General features: G+C 47.1%; 1 protein-coding gene and 2 long non-coding RNA genes across 3 annotated transcripts in view; 2 read left to right on the top strand and 1 right to left on the bottom strand.

Annotated features, from left to right (window-relative positions):
- The first annotated feature begins 239 nt into the window (after positions 1 to 239).
- On the top strand, positions 240 to 9,916 carry LOC137214738 (uncharacterized). The gene is made up of 3 exons (XR_010939019.1): positions 240 to 429; positions 6,591 to 6,684; positions 6,774 to 9,916. It is a non-coding gene; the product is annotated as an uncharacterized lncRNA (long non-coding RNA).
- LOC137215348 (uncharacterized) lies at positions 3,002 to 3,699 on the top strand. Its single transcript, XR_010939268.1, has 2 exons — positions 3,002 to 3,063; positions 3,375 to 3,699. It is a non-coding gene; the product is annotated as an uncharacterized lncRNA (long non-coding RNA).
- The window catches only part of ZNF541 (zinc finger protein 541), a 37,251-nt gene continuing 26,511 nt past the window's right edge, over positions 4,978 to 15,717 (bottom strand). Inside the window, exons 9-16 of the mRNA XM_067718882.1 lie at positions 13,111 to 13,174; positions 12,353 to 12,495; positions 11,844 to 11,947; positions 10,534 to 10,609; positions 9,891 to 9,979; positions 6,494 to 6,634; positions 6,136 to 6,311; positions 4,978 to 6,018 (exon numbers count right to left, since the gene is read on the bottom strand). Coding sequence (XP_067574983.1) covers positions 5,856 to 6,018; positions 6,136 to 6,311; positions 6,494 to 6,634; positions 9,891 to 9,979; positions 10,534 to 10,609; positions 11,844 to 11,947; positions 12,353 to 12,495; positions 13,111 to 13,174 — 956 coding nt within the window. The 3' untranslated portion in view covers positions 4,978 to 5,855. The remainder of the gene's footprint in view (positions 6,019 to 6,135; positions 6,312 to 6,493; positions 6,635 to 9,890; positions 9,980 to 10,533; positions 10,610 to 11,843; positions 11,948 to 12,352; positions 12,496 to 13,110; positions 13,175 to 15,717) is intronic.

Here is a 15,717-nt window from a genome sequence, read left to right as displayed (position 1 = left end):
GCGCCCCGTCGGCCACGCCCCCGCCAGCCGCCGCGCGCCGCCCCGTGACTCACGGCCTCCAATTGGCGACCCGATGCTTTAACGCATGCGTATGCATCCGCGTACGGCACCTACTCTCTTCCTGGTGCTACCGGGACAGACCACGTGACTCCGCGTAAGCCAATCGTAGTCCTCACCGCCAAGGACCCGCCTTGAGGTGCTACCTTTCTGGATCCTCCTCCACCAATCAACATCAGCTCTTGGCTCCGTCTGCACTTCCCGGCGGAATTTGGACCGTAGTCAGCTGACCATTGATCCTCACGTGACAGCTCCATGCCGGAAGACACGGCCAATCCACGCCTGGGTTTGACAGTTCCCTTGCGCAGAGTTTAGTCCCCGCCTTCGCTCTTTACCTCCTGACGTTCTCCTTCACTTGGAAAGGCCTAAGTGGTAAGACGGAAAATGGTATCCCCTTTCCTGCGCCCTCTGTCGACCTACGCTGAAATTGGTTTGGGAAGGCCAGTGAAGTAGGCGAACATCATTTTATCGTGCTTTGCTTTCTTGCCTTTCGCAGAAATTACGGTTTTCACAAATTGAAGGTTTGTGGCAACCTTGTGTTGAGCAAGTCTGTCCAAGCTGCGCCATTTCCCAAACAGCGTCGGCTCACTTCATGTCTCACTGTCACGTTTTGGTAATTCTTGCAATACTTTAAAGTTTTTTATTACTATATTTGTTAGGGTGACCTGTGATCGGTGACCTTTGATGTTACTGTTACGACTGGCTAAAGGATCAGATGATGGTTAGCATTTTTTAGCAGTTTTTTTTTTATAATTTTTTTTTTTTTTTTTTTTTGCGGTACGTGGGCCTCTCACTGCTGTGGCCTCTCCCGCTGCAGAGCACAGGCTCCGGACGCGCAGGCTCAGCGGCCATGGCTCACAGGCCCAGCCGCTCCGCGGCATGCGGGATCCTCCTTGACCGGGGCACGAACCCGTGTCCCCTGCATCGGCAGGCGGACTCTCAACCACTGCGCCACCAGGGAAGCCCCTATAATTTCATTTTTGATTTTTTTCTTTGACCCATGAGTTATTTAGAAGAGTGTTATTTAGTTTCCAAATATTTGGAGACTTTTTTCTCTTATTTCTTTTATTTATTTCTTTTTGGCTGCATTGGGTCTTCATTGCTGCGCGGGCTTTCTCTAGTTGTGGCCAGTGGGGTCTACTCTTTGTTGCGGTGCGTGGGCTTCTCATTGCAGTGGCTTCTCTTATTGCGGAGCATGGGCTCTAGGCTCGCGGGCTTCAGTACTTGTGGCACGCGGGCTCAGTACTTGTGGCTTGCGGGCTCTAGAGCGCTGGCTCAGTAGTTGAGGCGCATGAGCTTAGTTGCTCCGCGGCATGTGGGAGCTTCCTGGACCAGGGCTCGAACCTGTGTCCCCCGCATTGACAGGCGGATTCTTAATCACTGCGCCACCAGGGAAGTCTGCAATAAAGTATTATCAAATTAAGATATGTACTTTTTTTTTTTTTTTACACATAATGCTACCCCACACTGAATAGACTATAGTATAGTGTAAACATAACTTATGTGCACTGGGAAAGAAACAAACAAAACTCCTATGACTGGCCTTATTGTGGTGATCTGGAACCGGACCTGCAGTACCTCTGAGGTATGCTGATATTTGAGTGACGGGAGTCAAAACTGAGAGCAGAGGTTCTCTAACTCTGGTTTCAATAAGAAATAGCTGGTGAGACTGTGTTAAAAATTCAGGTTCAAACACACCTAGTGCCCAGATCTTAGTTTTTAATACTGTTCTCCAATAAAAGTAACCAGGGCTCCTTGGAAAAATGGCTGGTTCTAGGACTGGGCAGGAAATTATACAGGATGTGCTTAGAGCATCTTGTAGTTCCAGAACAGAAGTCTCTCAGCCTCCATCTCGTTGTCTCTCTCTCTCTCTCTCTCTCATACACACGCACACACACAAATGGGGTATGTCAAAGAGACACAAGAGCCAACTGAAAGAGCTCCCAATAGTCAAAGCTGGAACAATTTGAGCAACAAAGTAGCACTGGATAATAACCCAGTCTATAAAATCTCCATGAGCCCATGCTGATGTAAATGAATGACTGAACAAGTAAATAAATGGCCGTGCATAATTCCAAATAATTTATGTGGCTATTCTGCCCTCAAGAAGTTGAAGCATGACTCTTCACACCTTACGCATGAACTGTGCACAGTGACTTCCTTCCACAGATGAGAGGATTGTGGGCGGGGACTAAGTTTACAGTGCAGAAACATGACAAACATTGTCAGCCAGGTGGTGGAGTTTAACATCAACAGGGATAAGTCACACTGATACTGTGTACCCTTAATAACATGTGATGACAGTGGCACTTCACTTCTGCGGTCTTCCTCACCCTCTGATCATGAGAAACATAAGACAAACCCCAGTTGAGGCACATTCTCCAAAATACCTGACCACGACTTCTCATAACTGTCATCAAAAACAAGGAAAGTCTGAGAAACTGTCACAGCCATGAGGAGCCTAAGGAGATGTGACAACTAAATGTAATGTGGTGTCCTGGGAGGATCCTGGCACAGAAGAGGGACATGAGGTAAAAATTAATGAAATCTGAATGAAGGATGGACTTTAGTTAATAATAATATGGCAATATTGGTTCATTAATTGTAACAAATGTACCATACTAATGTAAGATAATAATAGGGGAAACTGAGTGTGGGGTATATGGAAATTCTCTATACCATCTTCCCAACTTTTATGCATATCTATAAACTATTCTTCTAAGAAAGTTTCTTTAAAAAAATTTAAGTTCCAGGGCCCTACCTCCAATAATTCAGATTAGGAAAGTCTGTGGTGGGGTACAGGAATTTGCATTTTTTACAGGACCTCTAGATGATTAGGATGCAGATAATTTGGGGTTGAGAAAACACTGTTTTCTGGGGGTGGAGTTTGGCTGGGGGGAGGTAATTCACAAGAAACCTTTGCCCAACTCTCTTCTTACCTTCAGAGATTCTTCTGGACCACCCACTTGTGGTTGCCACTGTATTCTGACCGCAGATAAGATGGGGGTGAGTTTGGATAACCACGAACAGTTTGGGTTCCCTGCCCCTCTAAGCAGCACTATTGTAAAAGTTTCCATTTGTTTAAAGCTGTTAAGTTTCAGCTTAATTTGTTACGCAGCAATAGATAACTAATATACCACCCGACCATGAAGCCAGAGACTTTCATTTCCAGTGTCTCGGGCTTCACTTGTTATGGAGGGCGCGACCCACACAGTGACAGCAACAGCATGAGTGCTTGTTAAGCGGCTCAACAGCATGAGTGCTCAGGTCATACGGGGCACCTGCCAATATCCGATTTACATTTTTCTCATCAACAGATATATGGGGGGCTTCCCTGGTGGCGCAGTGGTTGAGAATCTGCCTGCCAATGCAGGGGACACGGGTTCGAGCCCTGGTCTGGGAAGATCCCACATGCCACGGAGCAACTGGGCCCGTGAGCCACAACTACTGAGCCTGCGCATCTGGAGCTTGTGCTCCGCAACAAGAGAGGCCGCGACAGTGAGAGGCCCGCGCACCGCGATGAAGAGCGGTCCCCGCTCGCCGCAACTAGAGAAAGTCCTCGCACAGAAACGAAGACCCAACACAGCAAAAATTAAAAAAATAAAAAAAGTTAAAGGCATTAAAAAAACAAAACAAGACAGATATATGGGGGTAGGCGTTTTCCATCCCAGTTACAGGATGAGAAAACTGAGACTCAAACAGGGAAAATGACTTGCCCAAGGTGGCAAAGAAGGAAGAGCCAGGCCGTAAATTCTGGTTCATCTGATGCCAGAGTCCTTTCCCCAACCACAATGCCCGCACCACTTCAAACTCAACTTCCTCCTCTGCTCCTCCCTCCCCGTCTTTTCAGATTTACTGAGCTGAAAGCTGGCCCTTCTGTGAAGCCTCCTGACACCACCATTTACCCTGCTCCCCTAGCCAGTCCCTCCGAAGGCAGCACACAGTTATAGACACAATCACGCCTTTAAGCCATCAATCCTCTGATGTGTCCCTCTTCCTCATCTCAGTTAATAGCATCTACTCAGTTGCTCAAACCCCAACCTGCCATGCCAACCTCGATCCGTCCTTTTCCTTACCAGCTCTCCCTGTGACGTGTGACCCATCAGCAAGTCTGAATCTACTTCTAACGTGATCCCTAATCCTTGCGCTTCTGGCCTCTTCACTGCTACTCCAGCCCAGGCCACCGTCTCCGCTGAGAGCCTTCCAGCTACTCTCCAGGCTTCCCGTCTCACCGCCCACGGCCCCCACACAGCAGCTAGAGCTTTGAACAGCCTCCCCTGGTTCCCGTGGCAGAGTCTGCGCTTTGCCACACCGTGGCCTGGAAGCGGGTCTCAGCCTCAGCAGCCTCCTCAGTGTGGCTTCCCACCCCCGCGCCATCCACCTACCAGTGTCTGCCACTCCCTGTCACTCCCTTGAACTTGGCCCCCTGCTGTACTTTCCTCATGTCGCTTTGTGGTGGACACAAGGTCTGACTCCCCAGTGGCTATTTCTGCTTCCTCTTCTTTTCCTGGCAAATGGGATTCCAGTTTTGATCGGGTGACAACAAATTTGAGGGAACACACTGGTTCTCCCCAGTCCTGGAACTGGGGAGAACCAGGGGGGGACACAGCTTGTGCCTTTGTCCTGGAGACAAATCTTGAAGGTCCGGGATAACGGTGGCCACTTCCCTTTCCACTGCCAGGGATCAGTTTAGAAAGAGCATGGGCTACAGTTCTGGCTGAGGAGACGTGGGGGGCGTTCTGTTGGGCGCTGCTACAAGCTTTCCTCACTCTTAAAAAGGGGAACAAGGAAGGGAGGGAGCTGCTCTCTGCCCTGCACCCTCTGAAGGTTTGGGTGCTCGGCGTAGAAGAGGGGATTCTTGCTGCTGCTGCAGCCAACTTGCTGACGCTGGCCACTGCTGGCAGGCCTTGACTTCACCGTGGAGCCGCTGGCACCACCACGTGTCCTGAGAGCTTAAACCTACGCTGACGACTCTGTTATTACGGCCAAAAGCATACACACTATAGATATCTAAAGTCGCCTTTTTGCTGATTTATCACTGCTCCCTTCCTGCTTTGTGAGGGGAGGGGCCTTGTCCCTCCATCACTGTGTCCCCATCACTCGGACTGGGCGTTGCCTGGCACAGCTACAGTAGGTGCTTGATAAATGCTGGCTGCGTTAATGTATGAGGCTCCTCCAGGGCAGGGACTCAGTTTACTCGTCACTGTGGCTTCTGGGAGGGGCAGGGGCTCAAAAGCCTTTGCTGGATCAACAGGCAGGGAAGCCGTAAGACAGCTGCTTAAGAACCCAATTTAATAAGATTTACAAGTCGACAGTACAAAAAAAACAATGTATAAGTCATGGCAAGACTAGGGACAGAATTCGAAGGCAGAGAAACCCCCGGTAAGGGGCCCCAACACGTGGAGATCTGAAGGTATTTCCCACTGATTCTCTACATCTTGGCCTTATCTAACAAATGTAACCAAAGCCTGAAACTGAGGCTAAGATTGAAGAACTACCCAGATCTAACCTTTCCCTCCCCAAGCCTCTCTGCTCTGGAAGGAGTAGAACTGAAAGAAGGTGAGAGGCTATTAACCTAAAGAGAACAGAGCCTCTGGCACAGCTGACAGGGCCTTCACAGCGGTCAGATGACTGTGCGTCCCCTGCCTGCTCGTGGCCTAATGGCTTTCATGTCTGCAAGCTGGGCTGCCCGGTGGGGACAGTGACGGGGCCAGGGAGGCAGAGGGGTGCCTTGGAGTGGCTAAAGGAGACGTGACAGGGCTGGAGGTGCCCGTCCCAACTGGCTGCCCGTGCAGATTTCACCGCTGCAGAGGGCTGATGCCAGCTCCTAGCTCGCCCTCCTCCTCCTCCTCCAGCTGGAAGGGCTCCACGGGCCACCTTGCCCTGACGATGGGCTCCACGTGGTCCTGAAGCCGGTGCCGCTTCATGTGGGCATTTCGACTCTTGATCTTGTCAAACACCCTGAGGAGGCACCAGAGGACACAGGGGTCAGAGCAGGGGGAGGCGGGTAGCCCTGAGGGGGGGACCCCAGGGGGCTGAGGGCAGGTGGCGTGGGAGCATCCAGGGAAAGGGCGGTACCTCTCACACTCCCGGCAGGGAAAGAAGCCTTGGCCCTCCCTGCTCCCCGGCAGCTCAGGGGTCCGCTTCGAGCTGGCATTTGGGCTGGAGTTGAGGGTGGACTCCCTCCTGTCAGTCTTTCTCTTTAATTCGGGGATTGGACGGTGGCTGGGTCTATCCCGAGGGCTACGAGTGACCTGCAGAGGTGGCAGAGATGATGAAAGGGTGCTGACCGCCCTGCCGCCCTTCTAAGGGAGAAGCAGGTGTCCAGAGCACAAACGTCGTGGGGTGCAACCCCCTCACCCCCGCCCATCTTGGCTGGGCACTGGGCATCCAGATCCGCACTGAACTCCAGAAGCCCTACCCCGAGACCCTCTACCTTCGCTTTGGTCCTGTCTGCTTCATCCGGCTCTCTCTTGGCCCTCTTTTCCGGCACTGGGGCTCGGCCGCAGTCAGACTTCATCGTTTTTTTCCAGATGTAGTAATACTCAACGCACTGGGCTACAGTTTTTGTCTGGACCTAGTGGAGGAAGACAAAAGCCGGCTAAGGACAGTGCCTCAGGAGCAGCAGTGAGTATGGCCTTGACGCCCTAAATCCCCTCCCCATGGGGCCAGCTGCCACGTTTTGAAAGCCCTCCTGAAACGTCTCTCCCCTACAGCTTGGTATGCTCCTCTGCTACAGGGGACGGAGAATCACAAAGTCCTCCCGGGGATGAAGGAGTTCAGAGAGAAGCCACCAGAGTCAACACCATCTAAGCTCTGCACGCTCTGAGCAACAAGGCTAGCCCAGGAGCACTTCTCTCCAGGAAAACGCACACAAAGGTACACGCGAGGACGCTCACTGTGACATCACGTGGAGCCACATGTCTACCGACTGGGACTAATTAAAGCAGAGTGTCCTTACGTGGTGGATACCTCATAGCCTTACGCGACAGCTAGGCAGAGCCCTCCAAAAAACTGAAGAGGAAGGAATACTTCGCAACTCATTCCATAAGTTCAACATTTCTCTGACACCAAAGCCAGACAAAGATATTACAAGGAAAGAAAGCTACAGACCAATGTCCCTCATGAACATAGATGAAAAATTTTCAACAAAACTTTAGCGAATAGAATCCAACTCTCTCTCTCTCTATATATATAAAGGACAATATACCATGACTAAGTGGAGCTCATCCCAGAAATGTGAGGTTGGTTTAACAATCTAAAATCAATGTAATTCATCATATTAAACTTAAAAAAGAGAAATCATATGAGCATCTTGATAGGTGCAGAAAAAGCATTTGATACAATCCAATGTCCATTGCTGATGTAAACTCTCAGCAAAATAGGAATAGAAGGAACTTCTCTTCAACCTGATAAATGATACCTACAAAATCCCTACAGCTAACGGTGGAGTGGTTTTCCCTCAAATATCATGAACAAGACAAGGATTTCCACTCTTACCACTTCTACTCAATACTGTACTGGTGGTTCTAGAGTGCAAAAAGGCAAGAAAAAAAGTAAAGGCATTCAGGTTGGAAAGGAAGAAATAAAAGTGTCTTTATTTGCAGATGATATGACTGTCTATGTAGAAAATCCAGTGGAATCCACAAAAAAGTTACCAAAACTAGTAAGTTAGTTTGGCAACACTTCAGAACACAAGATCAATATAAAAATCAATTTTATTTCTATACATACTAGCAACAAACCATTGGAAACTGAAATAAAAAAGAACTGTTTATAACATCATAAAAAACAGAAGTACTTAGGAATAAATCTGACAAAAAATATGCAACAACTGTACACTAAAAACTTTAAAACATTGCTGAAAAATTAAAGATTTAAATAGAGAGATATACCGTGTTCACGAGTCAGAAGACTCAATATTGTTAAGATAACAACTCTCCCCAGTTGACCTATAGAGTCAAAAACAGTACCAATCAAGTTCCTAGCAGGAATTTTAATTTTGAAATTGACAAGTTATTTCTAAAATTCATAGGGAAATAAAAAGGATCTAGAATACAAAAAATAACTTTGAAAAAGAATAACAAAGTTGAAGGACTAACATTTTCTGATTTCAAGACTTAGAATAAAGCTACAGTAATAAAGACAGTATGGGAAGAGCTTAATAAAAGAGATCAATGGAACAGAATACAGAGCCCAGAAGTAGATGCATATATATATGGCCAACTGATATTTAACAAAGGTACAAAACCAACTGAGTGGAGAAAGTATGATCTTTCCAACAAAAGGTATTGGAACAATAAATATCCATACGCAAAAAATGAACTCACCTCGTACCCCATACAAAAATAAACTTAAAATGGATCATAAATCTAGAAATAAAACCTAAAACTATAAAACCTCCAGAAGAAAACACAGGGGAAAATCTTTGTGACTTTGGGTTAGGCAAAGATTTCTTAGATACAACACGAAAAGCACAGTCTATAAAAGAGAAACTAATAAGTTATGCTTAATCAAAATTAAAAACTTTTCTTCAAAAGACACTGTTAGGACACTGACAAATTGCATATTGGGAGAAAATATTTCCAAAGCATATATCTGGATAAAGGACTGGTGTTCAGAACAAAATAAGAACTCCTACAACTCAATAAAAACACAGTCACTCCAATAAAAACATAGGCAAAAGATATGAACACACAGCTCACCAGAGAAGGTGCACATATAGCAAAAAAACACAAAGATGCTCAGCATCATTAGTCATTAGAAAAATGGAGTCAGATGCTACTGTACACTCATTAGAATGGCTAAAATTAAAAAGACTGAGCATACCAAGTGTTGACGAGGGTGTGGAGCAACTGAACCTTTCATAACCTGCTGGTGGGAATGGGAAGTGGTACAGCCACTCTGGAAAACAGTTTGGCAGTTTCTTAAAAAGTTAAACATACATCTACTATAACTTACCCTCATTCCCCTCCTAGGTATTTATAATCCCACCCCCATCCCCGCAAAAAAAAAAAAAAGAACCCAGTACATGTCCGTACGAAGACTTGTACGTGAGTGTTCAGAGCAGCTTTATCTGTAGTCATCAGTAACTGGAAACCGCCAACAGGTGGATGGTTAAATGAACGGTGGTCCGTCCATACAATGGTATACTCCTCAGCAATAAAGGGATGAACTATGGGTATACACGACAACATGGATGAATCTCAAAATCATTATGTTGAGTGTAAGAAGCCAGACAAAGAAGATCACATGCTGTATGATTATTGCATTTATATAAACCTCTAGAAAATGCAAACTAATTTATAGTGACAGAAAGTAGACAAGAGTTGACTAGGGACCCGGGTGGCAGGAAGGAAGGGTTGCAAAGGGGCAGGAGGGAACTTTTGGGGGTGACAGATATTTTCATTATCTTGATCATGGTGATGGTCTTACAAGTGTATAAATATGTCAAAAACATTAAATCTTACACTTTGATTATGTGCAATTTTGCGTACATCAAGTTAAAAAAGGAGCAAAATAATCAGCAGGATATTAAATATATGATCTCATCCTTTTTTGAGAAAGTGCATACAGGTGTGTAAAATCCATATGGGCAGCAAATGCCTGTCAGGTTGTCAATCAGAAGTAGGATTGTGGGGAGGGGCCCGGAGGGCTTTATTTTGAACATGGGATTCATTTCTGTACTGTTTGGGGTTGTTCAAAGCAATGGCATTTTAGTTGTCAACTGTTCACAGCATGAGCAGAGTATCGCCCCTGACAGGCCCTGCAGTTTTAGCGCCTCGGCCGTGTGAGGGAGCCTTGTCTACACCAGCCTGCCATGTTTGCCTTACCGTCTTGTGTATCAAGTAGAAGTCCTTCTTGTGGGCACAGAACGCCTTCTTAAAGAGCCTCTTCTCTGTGGAGGTCCAGATGTCCGAACCTATTGGAGAAACAGCCAAGAGGAGGAAGGCTGTTTCTCCTTCTGGGACCGCAGCCACGGCTGAAGTGCAGACTCCCCTCCTTTTTCAGGCCACCGAGCGCCAATTATATGCCAAGATTTCTGCTAAGCCCCTTACTTGCTTTACCTCACACAATCCTCACAAAAACCGTAGCAGGTAGGGGCTATGACCTTCCCCACTTGACGGGTGCAGCAACTTGAGGCTTCCGCTGGTTAAGAGACTTGCCAAGTGCAGGCGCGGGCCCCAGGTTGCCTGACTCCAGGGCTGGCGTGCTCAGCTGCGGAACCTGAGCCCGCCCCAACCTGGCACCCCCCTTCTGGCCAGGCAGAGCTCACGAGGGAACCAGTGGAAAGGGGAAGGTTGGATCCAACTAGAGAACAGCACCCACTGAGTCCCCCAGAGAGGATGGGCCCTTCTGGGAGGGCAGGTGCAGGCCCCAAGAGAACTCCTGGAGGCAGAGCTTGCCATGGAAACTGACTGGCTCACAGGGGCCTCAGCCAGGCCAAAACCACGCGGGCAGCCACGCTCCAGTTACCTGTGTAGTGATAGTTGGCGAGAGGGTGAGTCGGTGGCTTCTGGGGTCCTTTCAGTAAGAGGGTCTCCAGGGCAACCTGGAACGAGAGGAGTGGCGGGCAACTCTCTGAGGGAGGGAAGGTGAGGTAGAGGCCCGCCTTCATTCTTTCATTCATTCAGAAAATATGTGCAGCCCTCCCCAAAGCCACCCCTACCCCAGAGCGACTCAAAGTGTGGTCGGTCTGTGGACTGGCCACCAGCTGTGAACCACTTGGGACACATTGCCTACAGCACTAAGCGTACTGTTGAGTGCAGCCGACGTTACCTTTTTCATAGCAAGATTTACTTGAAGGAAACAGCGTGTGGACTTATTCTGGCACAAGCTCCTTATTTCTTCAAGGAGCAGCATTTGGAGTTGCACTGCCCCTGCCCTATCCCATTTTATGGTCCTCATAGCACTAATCATTATCTATCACTTTAAAAAAATGTATTTCATGTGTTCACTCTCCTAAAATGTAAGCCCTGCAAGGAGAGGGCATCTGTCTTGCTCAACAGTGTAACCTCGGTCAGGACTAGCTATGCAATTTGCAGCACCCAGCGCAAAATGGAATCACGGGGCCCTGTGTTGAAAAACTGTTAAGAATTTCAAGATGGTGGCAGCAGAGCATTAAACCAAGAATGGGCCCCTGAGCTGGCCCCAGCCTGATACCATGACATCACCAGGTATCAGGAGGACCCAGTAAATATGTGCTGATTACTCTGCTGAGCACCCACCACGTGCCAGCCACTGCATCTCAGCTTGAGAAAAAGCACCATATAGCCCTGACTCTTGGGTCTCCAACTCGGGTGACGTGACTTCTTCTCCCACTACACAGAGTTGGACTTCTTTCTTTGCTAAACTTCAGGATTGTGAGGAGGGTCCTTGGAGGAGGCAGAGGCATTTCTGTTGCATCAGAGGTTTTCACACACCATTTTTAATCAAAAAGTTAAAGTTCAGTAAATAAACCAGATTAATGCAGGCCCTGAGTTGCTTCTGCTAGGCACCCCCTCCCCAGTGCCGCTGAGATGAGGTAACGCTGGAGGAACCCTGGTGCTCTGCTGTCACCCCAGATAAATAACTGATTGACCCCGTATGTGTGCATTTCCCCTACATTCACAAGGACACCACCAGTCCCAAAGCGACCAGGGAGAAGGACGGGTGGCCAGCCTTTGGTTCTCGTGAGCTGCAAAGTCCCAAGTAGAAGGCACGTGTCTTGCGCCTAGAGCCCCTGGCCGTAAGAGAGCAGGGAGCTTCTCACAGCTCCTCTGAGCCCACCCTCGCCTGCACCTCACCTGGATGTTGCCCTGGGCTTCATGCAGGCAGTGCAGAGCGAGCTCCAGGTTGGTGCCCCCGCCCGGCATCACGCTGGAGCAGGCCACATTGCAGAGCTCGGTCACTGTTTCCAGCAGGCAGCCCGGCAACGGGAAGGAGAGGAGGCACAGAGGGTCAGCAAGTGCCAGAGAGGAAACCTCCCCGACAGCACAGGTGGGGCGGGGGGCTCCTGCCACCATCTCCCTCACCTCTCTGTTAACAGCAGGCTGAGGGAAGGGAGGGACAAGGAGGACGGGCAGAAACCCTGCTCCTGGCACCTGCTCTCGATGGCCTGGCCAGCTACTGGGTGAGAGGGGAGGTGGCGCAAGGGACTGCAGCACAGCGAAGCAGTACTGCGCCGAAGGCCAGCTCTGCCCACCCCACCCCCGCCCGGGGGTCACTGCTTCTTGGTCAAGGTGAGAACTGGGAGGAGAAACCCCTTGGAGATGGAGGAGGGCCCTTGGGAACCTGGCCCCAAAGTCTCAGCCACCTCTATCCTGCGTTTCCGGGTTGGTCATCACATCTCCCCATGGCTTCCAGACCAGAGAAGCTGCATGCTCATCGCTTCCAGCCAGTGATCTGTCCTGGAGCTCTGGGATCTCAGCCTGAAACCGGCTTCCTATGTTGATGTGTCTGAAATGAGGCCACACACACGGACATACAAGACATATGTGTGTGACCAAGATGGGAAATAAAAGAGAGATGTGCGGTGAGCCCTGCTCTCAGGCCACAGCCCTGCTCTGTGGAACCCTTCGGCCATCTCTCAGACACCGGGAGTGCCCATCACCCCAATAGACACGCGCACGTATTCCACAGACCTCTTGCGGGATACTCTCTTCCTTCCTCCAGTTCGCTTCATAGCCAGATTTCTGGCCTCAGGCGTTTGGGGTAGGACAGAGGAGTTATGTGCTGATACCTGGTATGCTTCCACATCCAAGGTAACATCCATCTAGCCACAGCCCGTGGCTATAAAAGAGTGTCTCATTGTGGCATCACCAATTCTACCTAGAACCCCAGGGTGCTGGGCATTCTGTCCACAGAGATCCAACTATGGTATGTCTGGACAGAAGGAATATTGGAGAAACACCTGGAAAAATCCACCACTTCTCTCCTAGAGAGGCTCTGGATGTAGACCTGACTTTCCCGGGATGAAGGCTCCCTTGGGAAAAACCGACACTGGAATGCACGGAGGGTGAAAGCATCCCCACTTTGGAAGGATCCTCAGGTTCTAAGTCTGTCCCAACTCACGGTTCAGTGCTGATCTTGGTGTTGTCCTTCACCACACAGATGCCAAAAGAGCCGTCCACGTGATCTGGAAAACACCCAAAGAAGAGCCTCAAGAGGACTGGCTAGAACTGCCCCGCGAGGCCCTTTCTGCCTGCCTTTCCAGAGCAGCTAAAGGCAGGCTCTTCAAGATTGCATGGTATACACATACTACTGTATATAAAATAGATCATCAACAAGGACCTACTGTATAGCACAGGGAACTATACTCAATGCTCTGTAAGAACCTATATGGGAAAAGAATCTAAAAAAGAATAGATATGTGACTATGTATAACGAAATCACTTTGCTGTATACCTGAAACTAACACAACATTGTAAATCAACTATACTCCAATATAAAATTAAAAATTAGGAAAAAAACGATTGCATGGTATGGAGTTTCCTCAAAAGTTAAAAGTAGTAGGGAGGGTGGGAGGGAGGGAGACGCAAGAGGGAAGACATATGGGAACATATGTTTATGTATGACTCATTCACTTTGTTATAAAGCAGAAACTAACACACCATTGTAAAGCAATTATACCCCAATAAAGATGTTAAAAAAAAAAAGTTAAAAGTAGAACTACCATATCCTGCAGCAAACCCACTTCTGGGTATTCATCCAAGAGAACCACAGTCAAGACCTCAAAAGGATATCTGCACTCCCATGTTCACTCCAGCACTATTCACAATAGCCAAGATGTGGAGACAACCTAAATGTCCATTGACAGATGAGCACGTAAAGGAAATGTGATATAAACATACAATGAAATACCATTTAGCCTTACAAAAAGGAAATTCTGCAATATGCAACAACATGGATGACCACTGAGGACATTATACTAAGGGAAACAAGCCAGTCACAGAAAGAGAAATACTGCATGACTCCACTTATGTAACGTATCTAAAGTGGTTGAATTCACATCAATGTAATCAAAGAGTGGAATGGGGTAACCAGGGGTTGGGGGAGTGGGAAATGGGAGGTTACTCATCAATGGGCATAAAGTTTCAATTAAGCAAGCTCTAGAAATCTGCTGTATAACATTGTACCTATAGTCAACAATACTGTATTGCACACTTAAATATTTGTTAAAAGGGTAGATCACAGATTAACTGTTCACATCACAATAAAATAAAAAGATTGCATGGAAGGGGGATAAGACTTCTGAAAAAGTAGAGTAAGGAACTCGGCAAAACAACAAATTTACTGATAAAAATAATTTAAAAAAAAAAAGAACAGTAAGCTAAAGTCTCTGCAAGTTGTCCTAAAGGCATACAGCATTTTAAGAAATACTCATTTAGGAAAATCTACTAAACCTTGGTAAGAACAGTGAGAGTCTGTGGCACTGGAGCCATGGCTCACTCCCTTACCCACCTAGCCCCCAGCTCTTTGTAATGGAAGCTCTACCCAGGTAGGTGCAGCCAAGGAGATGGGGGCTGCTTCTTCCCCCGGCTCCCATGCTTAAAGGATTAAAGTAGGATAAAATAAAAATTTCTCATCAAAGAGAAAATGCCATTAAGAGACGGAGATTATTTTTTAAAAAGAAACAAATGTGGACTTCCCTGGCAGTCCAGTGGTTAAGGCTCCGCGCTTCCACTGCAGGGGGCACGGGTTCGATCCCTAGTCGAGGAACTAAGATTCTGCATGCTGTGCGATGCAGCCAAAAAAAAAAAAAAAAAAAAAAAAAAAAAAAAAGAACCAAATGGAAATAATTCTGGGGTTAAAAAACTACAATAATCAAAATAAGGCTCAACAGTAGATCTGAGCTGGCAGAAGAAACGATCAGCAAACCTGAAGATAGAACAATGGAGACTATGAAATCTGAAGAACAGAGAGAAAAAAATGTAGGCAAGTGAAGAGAGCCTCAGAGAAATGTGAGATGTCATTAAATGCAACAATATATATGTAGTGGGAGTACCAGAAAGAGGGGAGAAAGGGACAGAATATTTAAAGTATTAATGGCTGAAAATTTCCCAAATTTGATGAAAAACAATATGTATATCCAGCAAACTCTATAAACTCCAAGAAAGGTTAAACACAAAGAGCTCTACATCCAGACATAACATAGGCAAAATGTTGAAAGCAAAAATAAAGATAAGATCTTGAAAGCAAAAAGGGAAAAACAATTTGTTACATACAAGAGCACTACAGTAAGATTAACAGCTAACTTCTTAACAGAAACGATGTAGGTCACAAGGCAATGGGATAATATATTCAAATTACTGAAAGTAAAAAAGGGTCAACCAAGTATCTTATATTCAGCAAATTGTCTTTCAAAAATGAAGGTAAAATAAAGACAGTCCCAGAGAAATAAAAACTGAGAATATCTGTTGCTGGCAGACCTGTCTTACAAGAAATATTAAAGGTGAAATATTATTCAGCCGCAAAAAGGAACAAAATACTGATACATACTGCAACATGGATGAAACCTAAAAACATCATGCTAACTAAAAGGAGGCGTTCATAAAGGACCACATACTGTATGATTCCACTCACATGAAATACGCAGAATAGCCAAATCGATAGAGACAAAGTAGATTAGTCGTTACCCACGGCTGGGGGTGGGGAGGATGGAAAGGAGGGACTGCTGAT

The sequence above is a fragment of the Pseudorca crassidens genome, chromosome 20 (assembly GCF_039906515.1).
Source record: "Pseudorca crassidens isolate mPseCra1 chromosome 20, mPseCra1.hap1, whole genome shotgun sequence".
Taxonomy (NCBI): domain Eukaryota; kingdom Metazoa; phylum Chordata; class Mammalia; order Artiodactyla; family Delphinidae; genus Pseudorca; species Pseudorca crassidens.
The sequence above is the reverse complement of the archived record's forward strand: the minus strand, read 5'-3'. Positions and strand labels throughout refer to the sequence as shown.